Source organism: Eubalaena glacialis, chromosome 2 (genome assembly GCF_028564815.1).
Source record: "Eubalaena glacialis isolate mEubGla1 chromosome 2, mEubGla1.1.hap2.+ XY, whole genome shotgun sequence".
Lineage (NCBI taxonomy): Eukaryota > Metazoa > Chordata > Mammalia > Artiodactyla > Balaenidae > Eubalaena > Eubalaena glacialis.
Genome location: NC_083717.1, coordinates 73869651 through 73885855, shown reverse-complemented (window position 1 = coordinate 73885855; position 16205 = coordinate 73869651). Strand labels below are relative to the sequence as shown.

General features: G+C 34.7%; 1 protein-coding gene across 1 annotated transcript in view; it reads right to left on the bottom strand.

Annotated features, from left to right (window-relative positions):
* The window catches only part of VPS13C (vacuolar protein sorting 13 homolog C), a 181271-nt gene that overhangs the window by 32001 nt on the left and 133065 nt on the right, over window positions 1–16205 (bottom strand). The window contains exons 59-65 of the mRNA XM_061180247.1: window positions 14663–15052; window positions 13042–13146; window positions 12154–12318; window positions 10498–10626; window positions 10077–10210; window positions 8211–8337; window positions 4662–4897 (exon numbers count right to left, since the gene is read on the bottom strand). Coding sequence (XP_061036230.1) covers window positions 4662–4897; window positions 8211–8337; window positions 10077–10210; window positions 10498–10626; window positions 12154–12318; window positions 13042–13146; window positions 14663–15052 — 1286 coding nt within the window. The remainder of the gene's footprint in view (window positions 1–4661; window positions 4898–8210; window positions 8338–10076; window positions 10211–10497; window positions 10627–12153; window positions 12319–13041; window positions 13147–14662; window positions 15053–16205) is intronic.

Here is a 16205-nt window from a genome sequence, read left to right as displayed (position 1 = left end):
ACAAGAGAAAAGGAAGGACACTACATAATGATCAAGGGATCAATCCAAGAAGAAGATATAACAATTATAAATATATATGCACCTAACATAGGAGCACTTCAATACATAAGGCAACTGCTAACAGCTCTAAAAGAGGAAATCGACAGTAACACAATAATTGTTGGGGAATTTAACACCTCACTTACACCAACAGACAGATCATCCAAACAAAATATTAGTAAGGAAACACAAGCTTTAAAAGACACAATACACCAGATATTTAATTGATATTTATAGGACATTCCATCCAAAAACAGCAGATTACACTTTCTTCTCAAGTGCACATGGAACATTCTCCCGGATAGATCACATCTTGGGTCACAAATCAAGCCTCAGTAAATTTAAGAAAATTGAAATCATATCAAACATCTTTTCCAGCCACAATGCTATGAGATTAAAAATCAATTACGGGGGAAAAAAATGTAAAAAACACAAACACATGGAGGCTAAACAATACATTACTAAATAACCATGAGATCACTGAAGAAATCAAAGAGGAAATCAAAAAATACCTAGAGACAAATTACAATGAAAGCATGACAATCCAAAACCTATGGGATGCAGCAAAAGAAGTTCTAAGAGGGAAGTTTATAGCAATACAATCCTACCTCAAGAAACAAGAAAAATCTCAAATAAACAATCTAACCTTAAACCTAAAGGAACTAGAGAAAGAAGAACAAACAAAACCCAAAGTTAGTAGAAGGAAAGAAATCATAAAGATCAGAGCAGAAATAAATGAAACAGAAACAAAGAAAACAATAGCAAAGATCAATATAACTAAAAGCTGGTTCTGTGAGAAGATAAACAAAATTTATAAACCATTAGCCAGACTCATCAAGAGAAAGAGGGAGAGGACTCAAATCAATAAAATTAGAAATGAAAAAGGAGAAGTTACAACAGATACCGCAGAAATACAAAGCATCCTAAGAGACTACTACAAGCAACTCTATGCCAATAAAATGGACAACCTGGAAAAAATGGTCAAATTTTTAGAAAGGTATAAACTTCCAAGACTGAACCAGGAAGAAATAGAAAATATGAACAGACCAATCACAAGTAATGAAATTGAAACTGTGCTTAAAAATCTTCCAACAAACAAAAATCCAGGACCAGATGGCTTCACAGGTGAATTCTATCAAACATTAAGAGAAGAGCTAACACCCATCCTTCCCAAACTCTTCCAAAAAACTGCAGAGGAAAGAACACTCCCAAACTCATTCTATGAGGCCACCATAACCCTGATACCAAAACCAGACAAAGATACTACAAAAAAAGAAAATTACAGACCAATATCACTGACGAATATAGATGCAAAAATTCTCAACAAAATACTAGCAAACAGAATCCAACAACACATTTAAAGGATCATACACCATGATCAAGTGGGATTATCCCAGGGATGCAAGGATTCTTCAATATACGCAAATCAATCAATGTGATACACCATATTAACAAATTGAAGAAGAAAAACCGTATGATCATCTCAGTAGATGCAGAAAAAGCTTTTGACAAAATTCAACACCCATTTATGATAAAAACTCTCCAGAAAGTGGGCATAGAGGGAACCTCCCTCAACATAATAAAGGCCATATACGACAAACCCACAGCAAACATCATTCTCAATTGTGAAAAACTGAAAGCATTTCCTCTAAGACCAGGAACAAGACAAGGATGTCCACTCTCCCCACTATTATTCAACATAGTTTTGGAAGTCCTAGCCACAGCAATCAGAGAAGAAAAAGAAATAAAAGGAATACAAATTGGAAAAGAAGAAGTAAAGCTGTCACTGTTTGCAGATGACATGATACTCTACATACATAATCCTAAAGATGCCACCAGAAAACTACTAGAACTAATCAATGAATTTAGTAAAGTTGCAGGATACAAAATTAATGCACAGAAATCTCTTGCATTCCTATACACTAACAATGAAAAATCTGAAAGAGAAAGTAAGAAAACACTCCCATTTACTACTGCAACAAAAAGAATAAAATACCTAGGAATAAACCTACCTAGGGAGACAAAAGATCTGATCTGTATTCAGAATCTATAAGACACTGATGCAAGAAATTAAAGACGATACAAACAGATGGAGAGATATACCATGTTCTTGGATTGGAAGAATCAATATTGTGAAAATGACTATACGACCCAAAGCAATCTACAGATTCAATGCAATCCCTATCAAATTACCAATGGCATTTTCTACAGAACTAGACAAAAAAATCTTAAAATTTGTATGGAGACACAAAAGACCCCAAATAGCCAAAGCAATCTTGAGGGAAAAAAACAGAGCTGGAGGACTCAGACTCCCTGACTTCATACTACACTACAAAGCTACAGTAATCAAGACAATATGGTACTGGCACAAAAACAGAAATATAGATCCATGGAACAGGATAGAAAGCCCAGAGATAATCCCACACACCTATGGTCAACTAATCTATGACAAAGGAGGCAAGGATATACAATGGAGAAAAGACAGTCTCTTCAATAAGTGGTGCTGGGAAAACTGGACAGGTACATGTAAAAGAATGAAATTAGAACACTCCCTAACACCATACACAAAAATAAACTCAAAATGGATTACAGACCTAAAGGTAAGACCGGACACTATAAAACCCTTAGAGAAAAACATAGGAAGAACACTCTTTGACATAAATCACAGCAAGATCTTTTTTGATCCACCTCCTAGAGTAATGGAAATAAAAACAACAAAAACAAATGGGACGTAATGAAACTTAAAAGCTTTTGCAAAGCAAAGGAAACTACAAACAAGACGAAAAGACAACCCTCAGAATGGGAGAAAATATTTGCAAACAAATCAACGGACAAAGGATTAATCTCCAAAATATATATACAGCTCAAGCAGCTCAATATTAAGAAAACAAACCAAATCAAAAAATGGGCAGAAGACCAATCAAAAAATGGACAGAAGACCTAAATAGACATTTCTCCAAAGAAGACATACAGATGGCCAAGAAGCACATGAAAAGCTGCTCAACATCACTAATTATTAGAGAAGTGCAAATCAAAACTACAATGAGGTATTACCTCACACCAGTTAAAATGGGCATCATCAGAAAATCTACAAACAACAAATGTTGGAGAGGGTGTGGAGTAAAGGGAACCCTCTTGCATTGTTGGTGGGAATGTAAATTGATACAGCCACTATGGAGAGCAGTATGGAGGTTCCTTAAAAAACTAAAAATAGAATTATCATATGACCCAGCAATCCCACTACTGGGCATATACCCAGAGAAAACCATAATTCAAAAAGACACATGCACCCCAATGTTCACTGCAGCACTATTTACAATAGCCAGGTCATAGAAGCAACCTAAATGCCCATCGACAGAGGAATGGATAAAGAAGATGTGGTACATATACACAATGGAATATTGCTCAGCCATAAAAAGGAACGAAATTGGTCATTTGTAGAGACGTGGATGGATCTAGAGACTGTCATACAGAGTGAAGTAAGTCAGAAAGAGAAAAACAAATATCGTATATTAATGCATATATGTGGAACCTAGAAAAATGGTACAGATGAACCGGTTTGCTGGGCAGAAATAGAGACACAGATGTAGAGAACAAATGTATGGACACCAAGGGGGGAAAGCGGTGGGGGGTGGTGGTGGTGGTGGTGTGATGAATTGGGCGATTGGGACTGACATGTATACACTGATGTGTATAAAATGGATGACTAATAAGAACCTGCAGTATAAATAAATAAATAAAATTCTAAAAAAAAAAAAAGATTTTCATATTTAGTTCAAAATACTCTACAATAATGAAACATACAGCCAAGAGAATATATCAGTCATACATACATAAATGTACTAATATTACATTAATGGTATGTATAATACCATCTATTGAACCCTTAATCTGTCAGGTGTTGCACAAAGAGCATTACATACATGATCTCTTTATTTCCTTAATTTTCTACTTCACTGAAGAAACACATGATTATCGATAGACCCTATGCTGGTTATACTTGGTAACCATTCCCCCCAACAGTCTCCAAAGAAGAATGAGTCTTTTACCATAGTTAGTGTGATTGAAATACCAAAACAGTTAAATTCAAATATTTTTCTTAGATAGGTATAAGCACAATCAGAGGAAATACCTGGCTCCATCATTATTAAAAAGTTCTAAATGAGTAGCCAATAAAGATTATGTACCCACGTGCACTACTGCCTGCCTGCTCTATAAATAATCCTTTCTACCGGCGTATGCGACTTGTTGTTGGCATCCCCCACCCATACCAGTTTCTCCAGCCTCTACAGCACCACTGCACGTGCACATACTTCTTTGTAGCTTTTCTTGGTGTTTTTATAATTCATTCCCAAAAAATACAAACAAACAACAAAGAAAGAAGCAAACCTCTTTCTTCCCCCAGCAACTGATGAGTATTATAAGGGCAAAGACATGACCTTAGTCATCTTTCAGTCCTAGGGGCTTTTCAACTAGCAGTGAAAACAGTTGTTCAGTAAGTTTTGCTGAAAGAATTGCATAGTAAGCAAATTCAGAACAGGTATCTGTCTATGCTCATCAAACGTGATATTACGAACTCAATGCCTTTTCAAGATTTCTGATACCTTTTCCTTCTTTCATACCTGGTTATCCCAATATACGAAACTTCTTGCTTGTTTTCATTGTTAACCAGTGAAAGCCCAAGACTATGGAGAGAAAAAGTTATTTCATGATTGGCCTGCTCCATTTCTTCTGCCTGCAGTGCTTTGGAAACCAAGGCAACATCATCAGTGAAAAGCAAAACTCTCTGGCGCCCATCTAGAAATGATACCCAGTGTATCTGGATGTTTGCATCATACGGAAACTGTCCACATTCATCCTGTGGGAAAGAGAGACTTCATATTAAAACCACAAACAGTAAGCTTTTATTACATAAAGTTGAACTGTAGTGCTGAGAAAGCATGACTATAAATCAGAAAATTATCAAAATAACAAATTAAAGTTATAATCTGTTTTAAAATATACTCACCAATTTTTTCAAACAGTAACAAAGATTAATAGTGCTTAATTTTTTTAAACCTTAGTTTGAGTTACCTCGTTAGTGCTCAAAGGGCACTTAGCAGGAACAAGAGTATCCTTCAATGGCACCAATGCCATAAGATGCTTACTTGTCTCCCAGATGGAGAACAGAATGGTTTAGAAATTTACTGGAAAAGTAACCTCAGGTAAAACTAACCTGGTTTATTTTTAGGTTTTAATAATTTATAACACTGCAAATACTTATATAAATCACATTGTTAAATAGTCAAACTATGGTGATCAGTTTGTACTAAGTTTCACTAAGAAGAGCCTTCTTGGCTGACAGTCTCATATAGCATTTAAAACTATGAGGCTTGATTTGGTGAGTGTCTTCAAAGATTTAGATAATGATTTTTCTCTCATTCTGGACTTAACATAAATATAACAACAGTTCGTTTCAGCAGGCAGTATAAGTTCCTAATATGTGCTTTTCATTTCATGCTTTCTTGGAAAACCAAAACCAAAACCAAATAAATAAAGGATGTTACCAAAAGAATAGGAATGGTTGGTATTTGTTGTTGTCTAAAATTTACCTATTGTTTTTAACATATGTCAAAGTAGACTGTGTAATTTTTTTACTCTAACATGATCAAATTTTGTAAATGTTCCAGAGATACCTACTAAGAAGGTGAATTCTCTCCTTGTAAACTACAAAATTTGATACGTAGCTTGGTTCAGTCTTAGTTATCATTCAAATACTCTCTAATCCCATTTGTTTTTCATCTATTTGATCGGTTAAAAATTAAATGAGGTGTGTTAAAATATCCTCAGGCAACTGTGTTTCAGTTGACTTCCAACACTTTAAGTTTCACATTTTGATTCAATATTCACTGCATGAAGGTTTATGGCTATCATGCCTTCTTTGTCACATTATCATATTCTATTTAATGACTTTTGCTTCGAATTATAGTTGCTCAGAAACTAAAATCAACAACTTTCCTTTTTATTTTTGTTTGTCTGTTAAATCTTTACCATGTCTTCTGCTTTCAACTTTTTGTATTAGTTCAGTTAAAGCAGATCTCATGTAAGTAGCATTTGGTTAGAAACTAATTTTTAACTTAATCTGAATGTGGTCTTTTAATAGGAGAATTTAAACCATTTTCATTTACTGGCATAATTGATGGGAAGCATGGTTTAGTGGGGCAAGTCCATGAACTGTGAAGTCAGACAGACCTGGTTTTGAATTCTAACCAGCAGTTCTAAGTTCCAATCATAAGAATTAATGATACTATATGACAAGCATTAACACACGATATACACTCAATAAAAGGTATTTGCCACTTTCTATATACTTCCTTAGGTTTCCTTCTTTTACTATAAGGGCAAAATTTTCTTTATTTTCATTTTCTCAATTAATTGTTTTAGAATTCTTTTATCACTGATTTTGGTTCTACTAATTGGTATCAAAAAAACCCCATCATCTTTGATCTATATTTCCTAAAATTTAGGATTAAATGGTGTTAATATAGTATGTTCAGAATATATTGTTTCCCTGTTCCCCTTTCACTTTATTTTGTTGTCTTTTATTTCACCATCTTTCTCCTTTTTCATAGTTGTCATATCTTTATAACTTTGGGGATCTCAGGCATACATTCTGAAATTTTTCTCTGGTCCTCCTGTAGTAAAAAAATTTTCAGAAGTATAAACAGCCTCTGAATCTTTAGGATAATGTTACGTTTTTCTCTTGAACTATTTTTTTCATAAACTCCATGGTTTTTTTTTTTTCTGTTTATTCACACTTAATGAGGAAAGGGCTTTCCAATACTGTAAGGATTTTCTCTGAATTCCCACCTGGGCCTGAGCGGAATTCCCTTCTCAGATCAACCCAGGGGACAAGGAAATGGGTAACTGCCTTGCTTCTAGCTCAAGTTTCATAATCTGGCAGATTACCTGCTGACTGAGGCACACTTATCTACTTTTCTTACTGCCTGGTTGTCTAACACCAAACAGAATAGAAACATTTAAAACCACAATCCCGTGAATACGTTATTACCAGGATTCTTCATGATTTTGCCTTAATTTACAGACCTGGATATCCTCCTTCAGGGTGGCATTACCACTTTCTCTCCAGGGCCTCTATACCACTTTCCGGAAGCTGTGGTTGCTGAGGAGCATGAAATGTGAGGAGAAGGAAAATAACACCAGCATAGTACAGGGACCCCTGGTTGAGCTACCATGTCTCTGAGCCAGAGACCTAAGAGTAACAGGGAATTTAAGCTCCTCTCTACCACTTATAAACCTTGAAGGTTCTTCTGTTGTAAAAAGTAAAGCATAAGCAGGCAATAGAGCTCCATCAAATTGTCATGGCAAAAATCACTCCAAGAATCTCATAACTATCAGTCTGATTTTTCAAAGGTGGGTAAGTCTACCTCTTTTATGGGTATTTCAGAGGGAATACAGGAGAGGATAATTCAGTCCCTGTTGGCCAATTACTATTTTAAATAACCAAGAAAGCTTTTCTAACAACTGGCATTGTCAGACAATGGAATATGGCACTGTATGAATTTCTCAGGATAGAATACATTCCTACAGAAACTAGGTGCTCATGGAAGAGCAAGGCCTATATTAGAGGGAGGCTGGCAGATGAATTCTTAAGCCCTTCCCAAAGTCTAAGAGTCTAGGAAATAACATATTGAATTAATTTAGCTACCTAAATATTGTTTCAATAAATATTTTATTAGATTTCTTATATGGGATAATTTGCATATTGTCAGACTCCTTTAATTAACAAAACATATGGCTTTGATAGGGAAAACATGCCTAAAAATTCTCACAGCTAACAGTGGTACGCACATGTTCAAGATAAAGTTGTTTTTCACTTAGGCTCAAAATTCCTTTCTTTAAAACAAAAGTAAATAAAAAAGTACTTTCCTGGTCTTAGGCAAGCTGAAACAGGCCTATTTTTTAAAACTGTAAATAAAGTATTTTGACTGATCTAGGACAAAATATTGGTATGAACTCTTTGCAATCTAAAGCCAAAAAGTAACTTATTTTGAAAATACTTTCAATTCATTTTTAGTTCAGTAAAGACAAAGATGACTATGTGAAGCTAACTTGTCTACTTCCTTTGTTCTCAGGTACTTCACACAGCACTCATTCACATCAAATGGTACCTTTAACAGATCATGTTCCCCAGCATTTGCTGCATAACTCCATATAAGTTTTCTGGTACCAGTGGGATCTGCCCAGGCAAAGAGTCGAACTTGTCTTGGCAGTAATACCATTTCTTCCTGTGACCCACTGAAATGCAAGCAACAAAGGGAAGATTAAAATATCCTGGCCTTGAGACACCTAGACCCGTGGTTTATTGAGGAAAGGACTGGCGCAAATATCTTATAAAACTGCCTTTGTTAATAAAACACAACTCTGCCTAAAAATAAGTACCCTAAAATGTCCAATTAACTAATGATTTTGAAGCTTGAGGGAACAGAATACTGCCCTTTCTGAAGTTGCAGTATACTCTGAACTGATCTAGGCAAGATCACACTAATGAAATTCATTAAAGTAAACAGACTGCTACATCAGAGTTCATCTATAGAAAAGGCTGTGAATAGTAAAATTTTTTTTTAATTTTTAAAAAAAATTTATTTGGCTGTGCTGGTCTTAGTTGTAGCATGCAGGATCTTCATTGCCGTGTGTAGGATCTTCACTAGGGCATGAGGAATCTTTAGTTGCGGCATGTGGAATCTTTAGTTGCGGCATGTGGGATCTAGTTCCCTGACCAGGGATCAAAGCCGGGACCCCAGCATTGAGAGCACAGAGTCTTAACCACTGGACCACCAGGGAAGTCCCAATAGTAAATTTTTTAGTAGCAGAAGAACTTTACTTGGTGCTCAAATTTAAGATTTTAATCAAATGCAACGCGTAAGAAATAAGCTCAGAGGAAAAAAAATTGGGTCCATGCACCACTGCTACTCAAAGTGTGGTCTGCGGACCAGCAGCATTAGCATTACCTGGAGGCTTGCTGGAAAGTGCATAATTCTGGGCCCCACTTAAAACCTACGATATCAGAATCTACATTTTAACAAGATTTCTAAGGGATCTGAATATTGATACTTAAGTTTAAGAAGTATTGGTCTAGATAATACAAAAGACTTTCCAGAGAACTAAAATAAAACAAAAGGTAACCCAATTAAGGTTTAATCCCAATCTATGCTTTTAAATCTCTCAGCAGACTCAAGCCATGAGAGTTATGAATACGTTAAATCTGCAAGGCATTATTTTATATATATATACATATATAATGTATATTATTATTTTATATTTTATATATACATATAAAATAATGCCTTGAAGATTTATAATAATAATTCTTTGCAAATATATATTACATATTTTAAGGATTTAAAGCTATCTGTTATATCATTATTTAATGGCATTACCCAAGCCAAATGATAGCACAGACAAGAACGACAAAATTCCTATCAGCCTGGACTATAATACATTCAACACCACTATTTAATCTTCTACTTTAATCTTTCTTTAATCTTCTGCTCTCTTATTTAATCTTCTACTATTCCTACCAAAAAACTAGATACAGATTTACAGGGAGAGGTTCACTGAGCATCACCAGACTACAAAAGAATGATAATACTTAAACAGGTTCACAATTCCTTACGTGCAATTCTGAAGTTTAAAAAGCTCCAAAACTCCAAATATTTTTCTCTAAGTTTGGTGTCAAACGTCATGTGGCAGCAAAACTTGATCTGAACTGATGTGAAACTGTTAACGGTTTCATTTATCCCACTTACTGTGAAGGTTCACAACTTCTGCTACAGGAATACTAATGCGTTTGGTTATAGAGTACTGTCTCAAAACCTGCTAAGGGTATTAGCAATAAACATCATGTATCCCTATTACCTTTCTAAAATCTGGAAACATGTAGAATGTGAAACACATCTAGCTCCAAGTATTTCCTAGAAGGGACTGTGGACCAGTAAAAGCAAATCAGATTTTCCAAGAACCCTTTTATTTCATACCTCTGTTTATATGTGAGGATGTCCCATGGTGTGTGGTTTACTATTAGGGCAGGTGCGGATCCCTCATGGTAATCAGAAAAGCTTATGACAGTTGAATGTGGAGCGGTATCTACATCCACCAAGATACCCCCATTCTATTGTAGAAAAAGAAAAGAGTATGTTTGAGGTGTTGGTTTAAACTGCACATGGTACATTTAGAATTTCAATCACTTATATAGATATTACAAAGTTGGTTTTCTTAAGTTCTTACTGAAAAGCACACTGGCTCTGATCTCTTACAAATATATGTACAGCATTATATATTGATGTTTTAGTATACCTTCAATTAATTATCAGTGTATTTTATAGCATGTCTTAATAAAATATTTTAAAGCAAACTTTAAAAATCAAAGACATTTTATTTTAAAACAGGAAAACTTACCAGATCTTCTAAGCTCAATAAAGTGCCATTATCCTGTTGGTTATAAAAGAATGGCTTGGAGGATCCTTCATAGCCCACCACTCTCACACAAAGTTTGCCTGAAAATTTTTCAGGCCAAAATGGAAGGTACTGAAAATATAAAAGTTAATATCAGTCTTAAAACAATACTATAGTACAAATAAAACAGTGGCTAATAAAGTTTCCAATTCTAATTCAGATCATGATTCAATTATTACTAAGTTTCTTAAAATAGCCCCTCTACATCTAATATTAAGATTAATGACAATATAATGATTATTTATGAAGCCAAAGAAACTCCATCAGAAGAACAGATATATTAGTCTTTTCATACTTATGGAATAATTACAATATGAGAAACTGAAGTGCTATTAAGAACATCTCAAGTATCTTGAATATTAAAAATTATAATCTTAATAACATTTGCTTTTATGTATAACCCATTTTAATTCCTTAATCACTATGAATTCTTTCACAGAGTATCTTATCCTAGATAAACCAGAAGACAACTGAAGGCAGAGGACCTTGCTGGAAGTCCTGACACTATCCTCCAGGCTGTCTGATCTTAATCAAATCATGCACCTTTTTGAGCCTGTTTCCTTATCTGTAAAACTGAGATCTTAGTTCCTAAAAAGAAAGTTCCCTCTGTTATAGAATACTGGGTAAATTCTATTTCTAAAAAAAAATACTACTTCTATCAAACTCACATCAAAGATAAAAAGATAAGGAGCATTTATTTGTTGCCAAGTCTATGGAGATCATTCCAAGCGCCTTGGAAAGGCCATGCCTCTTAGAGGTCTAACTGTGTTTGTAGTGTAATTGGAATCCTTCTCTTAAGCTTTTGCTAAATATTTTTAAAAATAATTTTAGAATTCTTTTGAGATGTACAGAAGAACAGTCCTATCCTTAAGTCAGGTGGCTTGGTTGAAAACTTGGGCAAATTCAAGCACTAACACTTGTCTTTGCATCTGTCCTCTCCCCACTCTTTCCTTATTCTCTTCAGGTTTCATCTTGTTGAGTCTGCAAAAGTTTAGTTCAAATGCCAGCTCTTCTATGAAACTTTTACTTTTGATCTAGACCACAATGATCTCAACCTCCAATACCTTTACTGACCTAAAAAAGTATGAGATTCCATTTCCTTCTCTGTAAAGCAAGGTGGTTGAATTTTTGGAATTTTTCAAGGAAACTTCCAGCTCATCTATTTAGAGATCCTATAACCACCTATAACTTACCATACACTATCTTCTTCTCCATGTATTAATTTATATGAGTCTTAAGCCCTCCAACAAGATTAGATACTTCTTGAATACAAAGACGTTACCTTGCTATTGACACAATACATAGTACTTTATGTACATTTTACAGTACATACCCATGTTTATACATATAGGAAGAACTAGAGAATGAGTGTTAACAGTCTAGACTGAGCTAGTGGTAAATACTATCCACAATTTTTTTCTTCTTTTTTAACATATGCTTATAATATGAAAGAAAAGTCTTTCAAAGCTGGCTGTCATATTTTAACCCACAAATATGGTAGCAAAGTGAGTATGACAAAGAGATATATATAATTCTTAATTATATGTCTATATTTATTTGTACATTTTAGGAGCCAGCTGTATTAAAGGAAAATATTACCTCTGAAGAAGCAATATAGTTCCATTTATTAGTTGGCATTGAGCCATCAGATGCAATTTCACCAACTTCTAGTTCTAGTGATGACTTGTTCACAATAGTATAAAAGGGAGTCAAAGTAACTATTCGTGTAAGATTAAAACTGCTCATTTTGATGCTAACACCAACCTGTAAAAAGTAAACAAGCTTATCATTTCCCAGTACTTTACACAGCTTGAAATATACACACACACACACCCATTCACATACAGCCTTCTTAAAATATTTTAAAATAAGATTTCTTAAATAAAGTAACTGCTAAGAGCCATATTCCATGACTGATTATCTTCTAAGAAGAAAAATTTTGGTTCCTTAGTTTGGCTCCATCAGAAACAAATTGAAGAAATATCACTCAGTAATTTAACTAATGATGACTTATAATAACAAACTTAATTTTTAAAAAATCCTTTACTTTTTAACATTCCAAAATAAATTGTTTTAAAATTAGTGTACAGGCTCGATTTTTGCTGCTTTATTAACTCTGCTATCAATAAAATAAAATAAAAATTTCAAAATGGTAATAAAACAAGTCAACTTGTATCAGATTATTCAAATTTTTGCAGTCAAACTTAAGATTTAAGAAACATTTGGCAGGGAGTGGTATGGAATGCAGATTCTAGTATATTCTGAATATTTACCAAGTTGCTTACTTGTATGGATTCAACTCAATGCCTTAAACTTTGACAAATTTAGGTTTTGCTTTGATACTAGCGGTCCTAGAAATTAGTAGAGAGATATAACTGTCCTCCACGTAATACTTTGAATTCACATTTCTGTACCCCTTAGGATCCAGCTCATTTACTGATGAAAATGTGAATGAAATCAGAAGTAAATAAGCAAGCAAAATCTTACCAGGTATTCCATATTGTTGGCAGGACACTTCACACACCCATAATTTCCCACTGTATCCAATGAAAAACCACTGGACCATGAACTAGTTGAAATTTTTAACTGTACCTACACCAGAGAACACAAACAATCATATAAGAAATCTAAAACACTATATTAATTTTATTTGATGGAATGCTGCTAGACCACTAGAAATTTATTTAGTAACATGAGACAGAAAAATATAACAAAAGGTATGCTGCAAATGGGTATCAGACCCACAGAAACTCTAGGGGACAACGTAATATTTAAAAGCAGAGCTCTGACCTTCCCATTCACCTATGCAATGAGTATAGTGAATTTAAAGATGTATACCAATGAGACCTTCTGTTATTTGAAAAGGAATTATAATGTAAAATGATATTTTCCAGTGTTAGACTTTTGATACAGAGCTAACGAATTCTTAAAGTTTTAGCACACAGAGAATTTATGCTTTTAACATTATTCAGCAAACAATAAAGGAAAAGTGTTGTAATAAGCAGAACGGAAGACACAATTCCTGTCTTCAATGAGCTTCCAACTAAACAAAGAGATAGGAAATACATACTAATAATTATGATGCGAGACTCAATGTGATAACAACTATATAAAAGGGATAATATGCGATCAAGGTGAGAGGGTAAAAAGTTTACTTCTGGCTATGGGATTCAGATAAAGTTGTAGAGAAGAGATCTAATTCTGCTCCTGTATTAACCTCCATCTACCCAATAGATTATAAAACACCTGAGTACAACCAGAGGTCAGACACATCAACAGGTACAATATCAAGTAGTAATGAAAACTCTAAGACAGGGGTTCTCAAAGTGTGGTCCCTGGACCAGCACCATCAGCAACACCTGGCAACCTGTGGAAAATGCAAATTCTCAGACCCTACTCAGACCTACTGAATCGAACTATGGGGGTCTGACCCAGCAACCTGTTTTCAAAGCCCTCTAGGTGATTCTAATACACACTGACATTTGAGAAGCACTGCTCTAAGAGAACATGGATGGAATATCTAGCCCCACTTTAGATGGTCAGAAAATCCTTCACACATGTCAGGCTGGAGCAGACTGCCAAAGGATGAACAGCGGATAACCAGAAAACATGAGGCAGACAGGCAAAGCATAGGGCAAGAGGCATTCTAGGCAGAGAGTGCAGCTATACAAAGGCATAGGGGTAAACAATACCAAGATATGAGTCTGAAAAGGAAAGAAGGGACCAGAGCATGAAGGGTCAGGCCTTACGCATTAGGTCTCTCTCACGAAGGCCTGCTTTAGTGCTTCACACGTAGGAGGGCTCAGTTAAAATAAACCAAATTCAACTGTTCTATCTTTTGCAATGCCATTGCATCACTGGTAACCTACATAAAATCAAGGTTTCTACTCGACACTATGTCAAGAACAGAAGTAATTCTAGGGGCACCAAAGAAAAAGGTAACTCAGCCTTGGGACACTATTGTTGTTAGTTCCTAATATCCCACTTAACCGTGTATTCCTTAAAAGTCCTCTTGGACCTAATTCATACCTGTGACACTGAGCAAAGAGGTAAGCATGGCATTAGATAAACAATGGACAGGTAATTTGTTTTATCAACAAAAACACACCTTATTTTTACTAAAAATGTTCTTCTTCTTGAAAGAGAATAAAATAATATCCCTAAAATCAGCTGGATGTTTCACATGAATTTCTTCTGAACGATACTGGAGAACCCGAGAAGTCTTGTTGATTAGCCAATAGGGACTAAAGATGGATAGCTCCATCTGGCTGCCAATTCGCTTGACATGTATTGACAGGTCAACTGTCAACGCTTCTGTGGAATCAGAAGAAAAATACACAAGAAAGAATTCGGGAAGTGTATCACATATACGGAAATGTCCACTCCAGTTTTTGCCCTGATATTTCACCAGAACTAATTCCATTATTTCTCCACTGATTCTCGAATGTAGAACATTGGCAGCACTGCCTTCTGCTAGCTCATGAGTTTCTGCTGTTCCCTAAAAACAAACAAACAAAAACTAAATTTGCTTACCAATTTTTTAAAAACCTCTGCAATAACGTCCATATTTTATACAAATACTAAGTAACCTACGAGATTCACATTAACTGACAAGTCTTCAAGGTACCATCTTTACATATTATGAATATCCAACAATTACTAATGATTAAAAATAAAACACTATATCATAGCCAAAGTCCGAAACTGTCTTTTGGTCATTAGCAGGCCAATGGTTATAAATTTTGAGAAAAAGACCTGTGCCAAGAATCAAAGGCTGGATTCCGGAACACTGGCTGTTTTCCATTAACAGCTATGTCATTAAATGAGCCACTTAATTGCCTGGACTTCAGCTTCATACCTTATTCACATACTACACTTAATGGTTCTCATACAAATAGAATAAGAAAAGTGATGTCAAGCTATGCTGACAAGCTATCTGAGGTGGAACTACTTTAAAAATGAGTAATAGCAACATAATAAATTAGGCTTCCTTACCGAAAGCATCTCTTGTATAAATACTACTTAGTTCATCTAATTAATTTTATTCTCCACAACTCAGGGATGGCTCATTGTCAGATAAAGAAAATAAATTTAGGTTCCAAATACTTTCCAGATCTTTGTATTTTGATATGTTGTGGCATGTACAAATTTAAAAATATTTATCATATTTCATTACTAGAAAATGTTCCCTAATATTTTTTAAGACAGTAATTATTTTTCAGTTCAACAGAAACTTGAACCAAATAATCATCACTTTAAAGCAAAAAACTTTAAAATTAACTTCATAATAAATTAAGATGAAGTATTTTCTCACTGGCATTTTTCCATACTTTAGCTAAGAGAATTATACTTAGATAATAAAGAGACTATTATAATTATTAATTTAGAGCAGATGCAGCAGAGTTCAGTGGTGGAGAACAAGGAACCAAATTGCTTAGGTTCAAATTCCAGCTCTACTATTTATTAGCTGTGGGATCCTGGACCTGTCACTTAACCCCTCAGTTTCCTCATCCGTAAAATGGGTCTAATAACAGTACCTTCTTCAGGAAGTTATTGTAAGGACTAAATATGTTAATACATGTAAAATACATGACATAGTGGCTGGCACAAAGTAGATGTTATACCAGTTTTTGCTATTATTAATATTATTA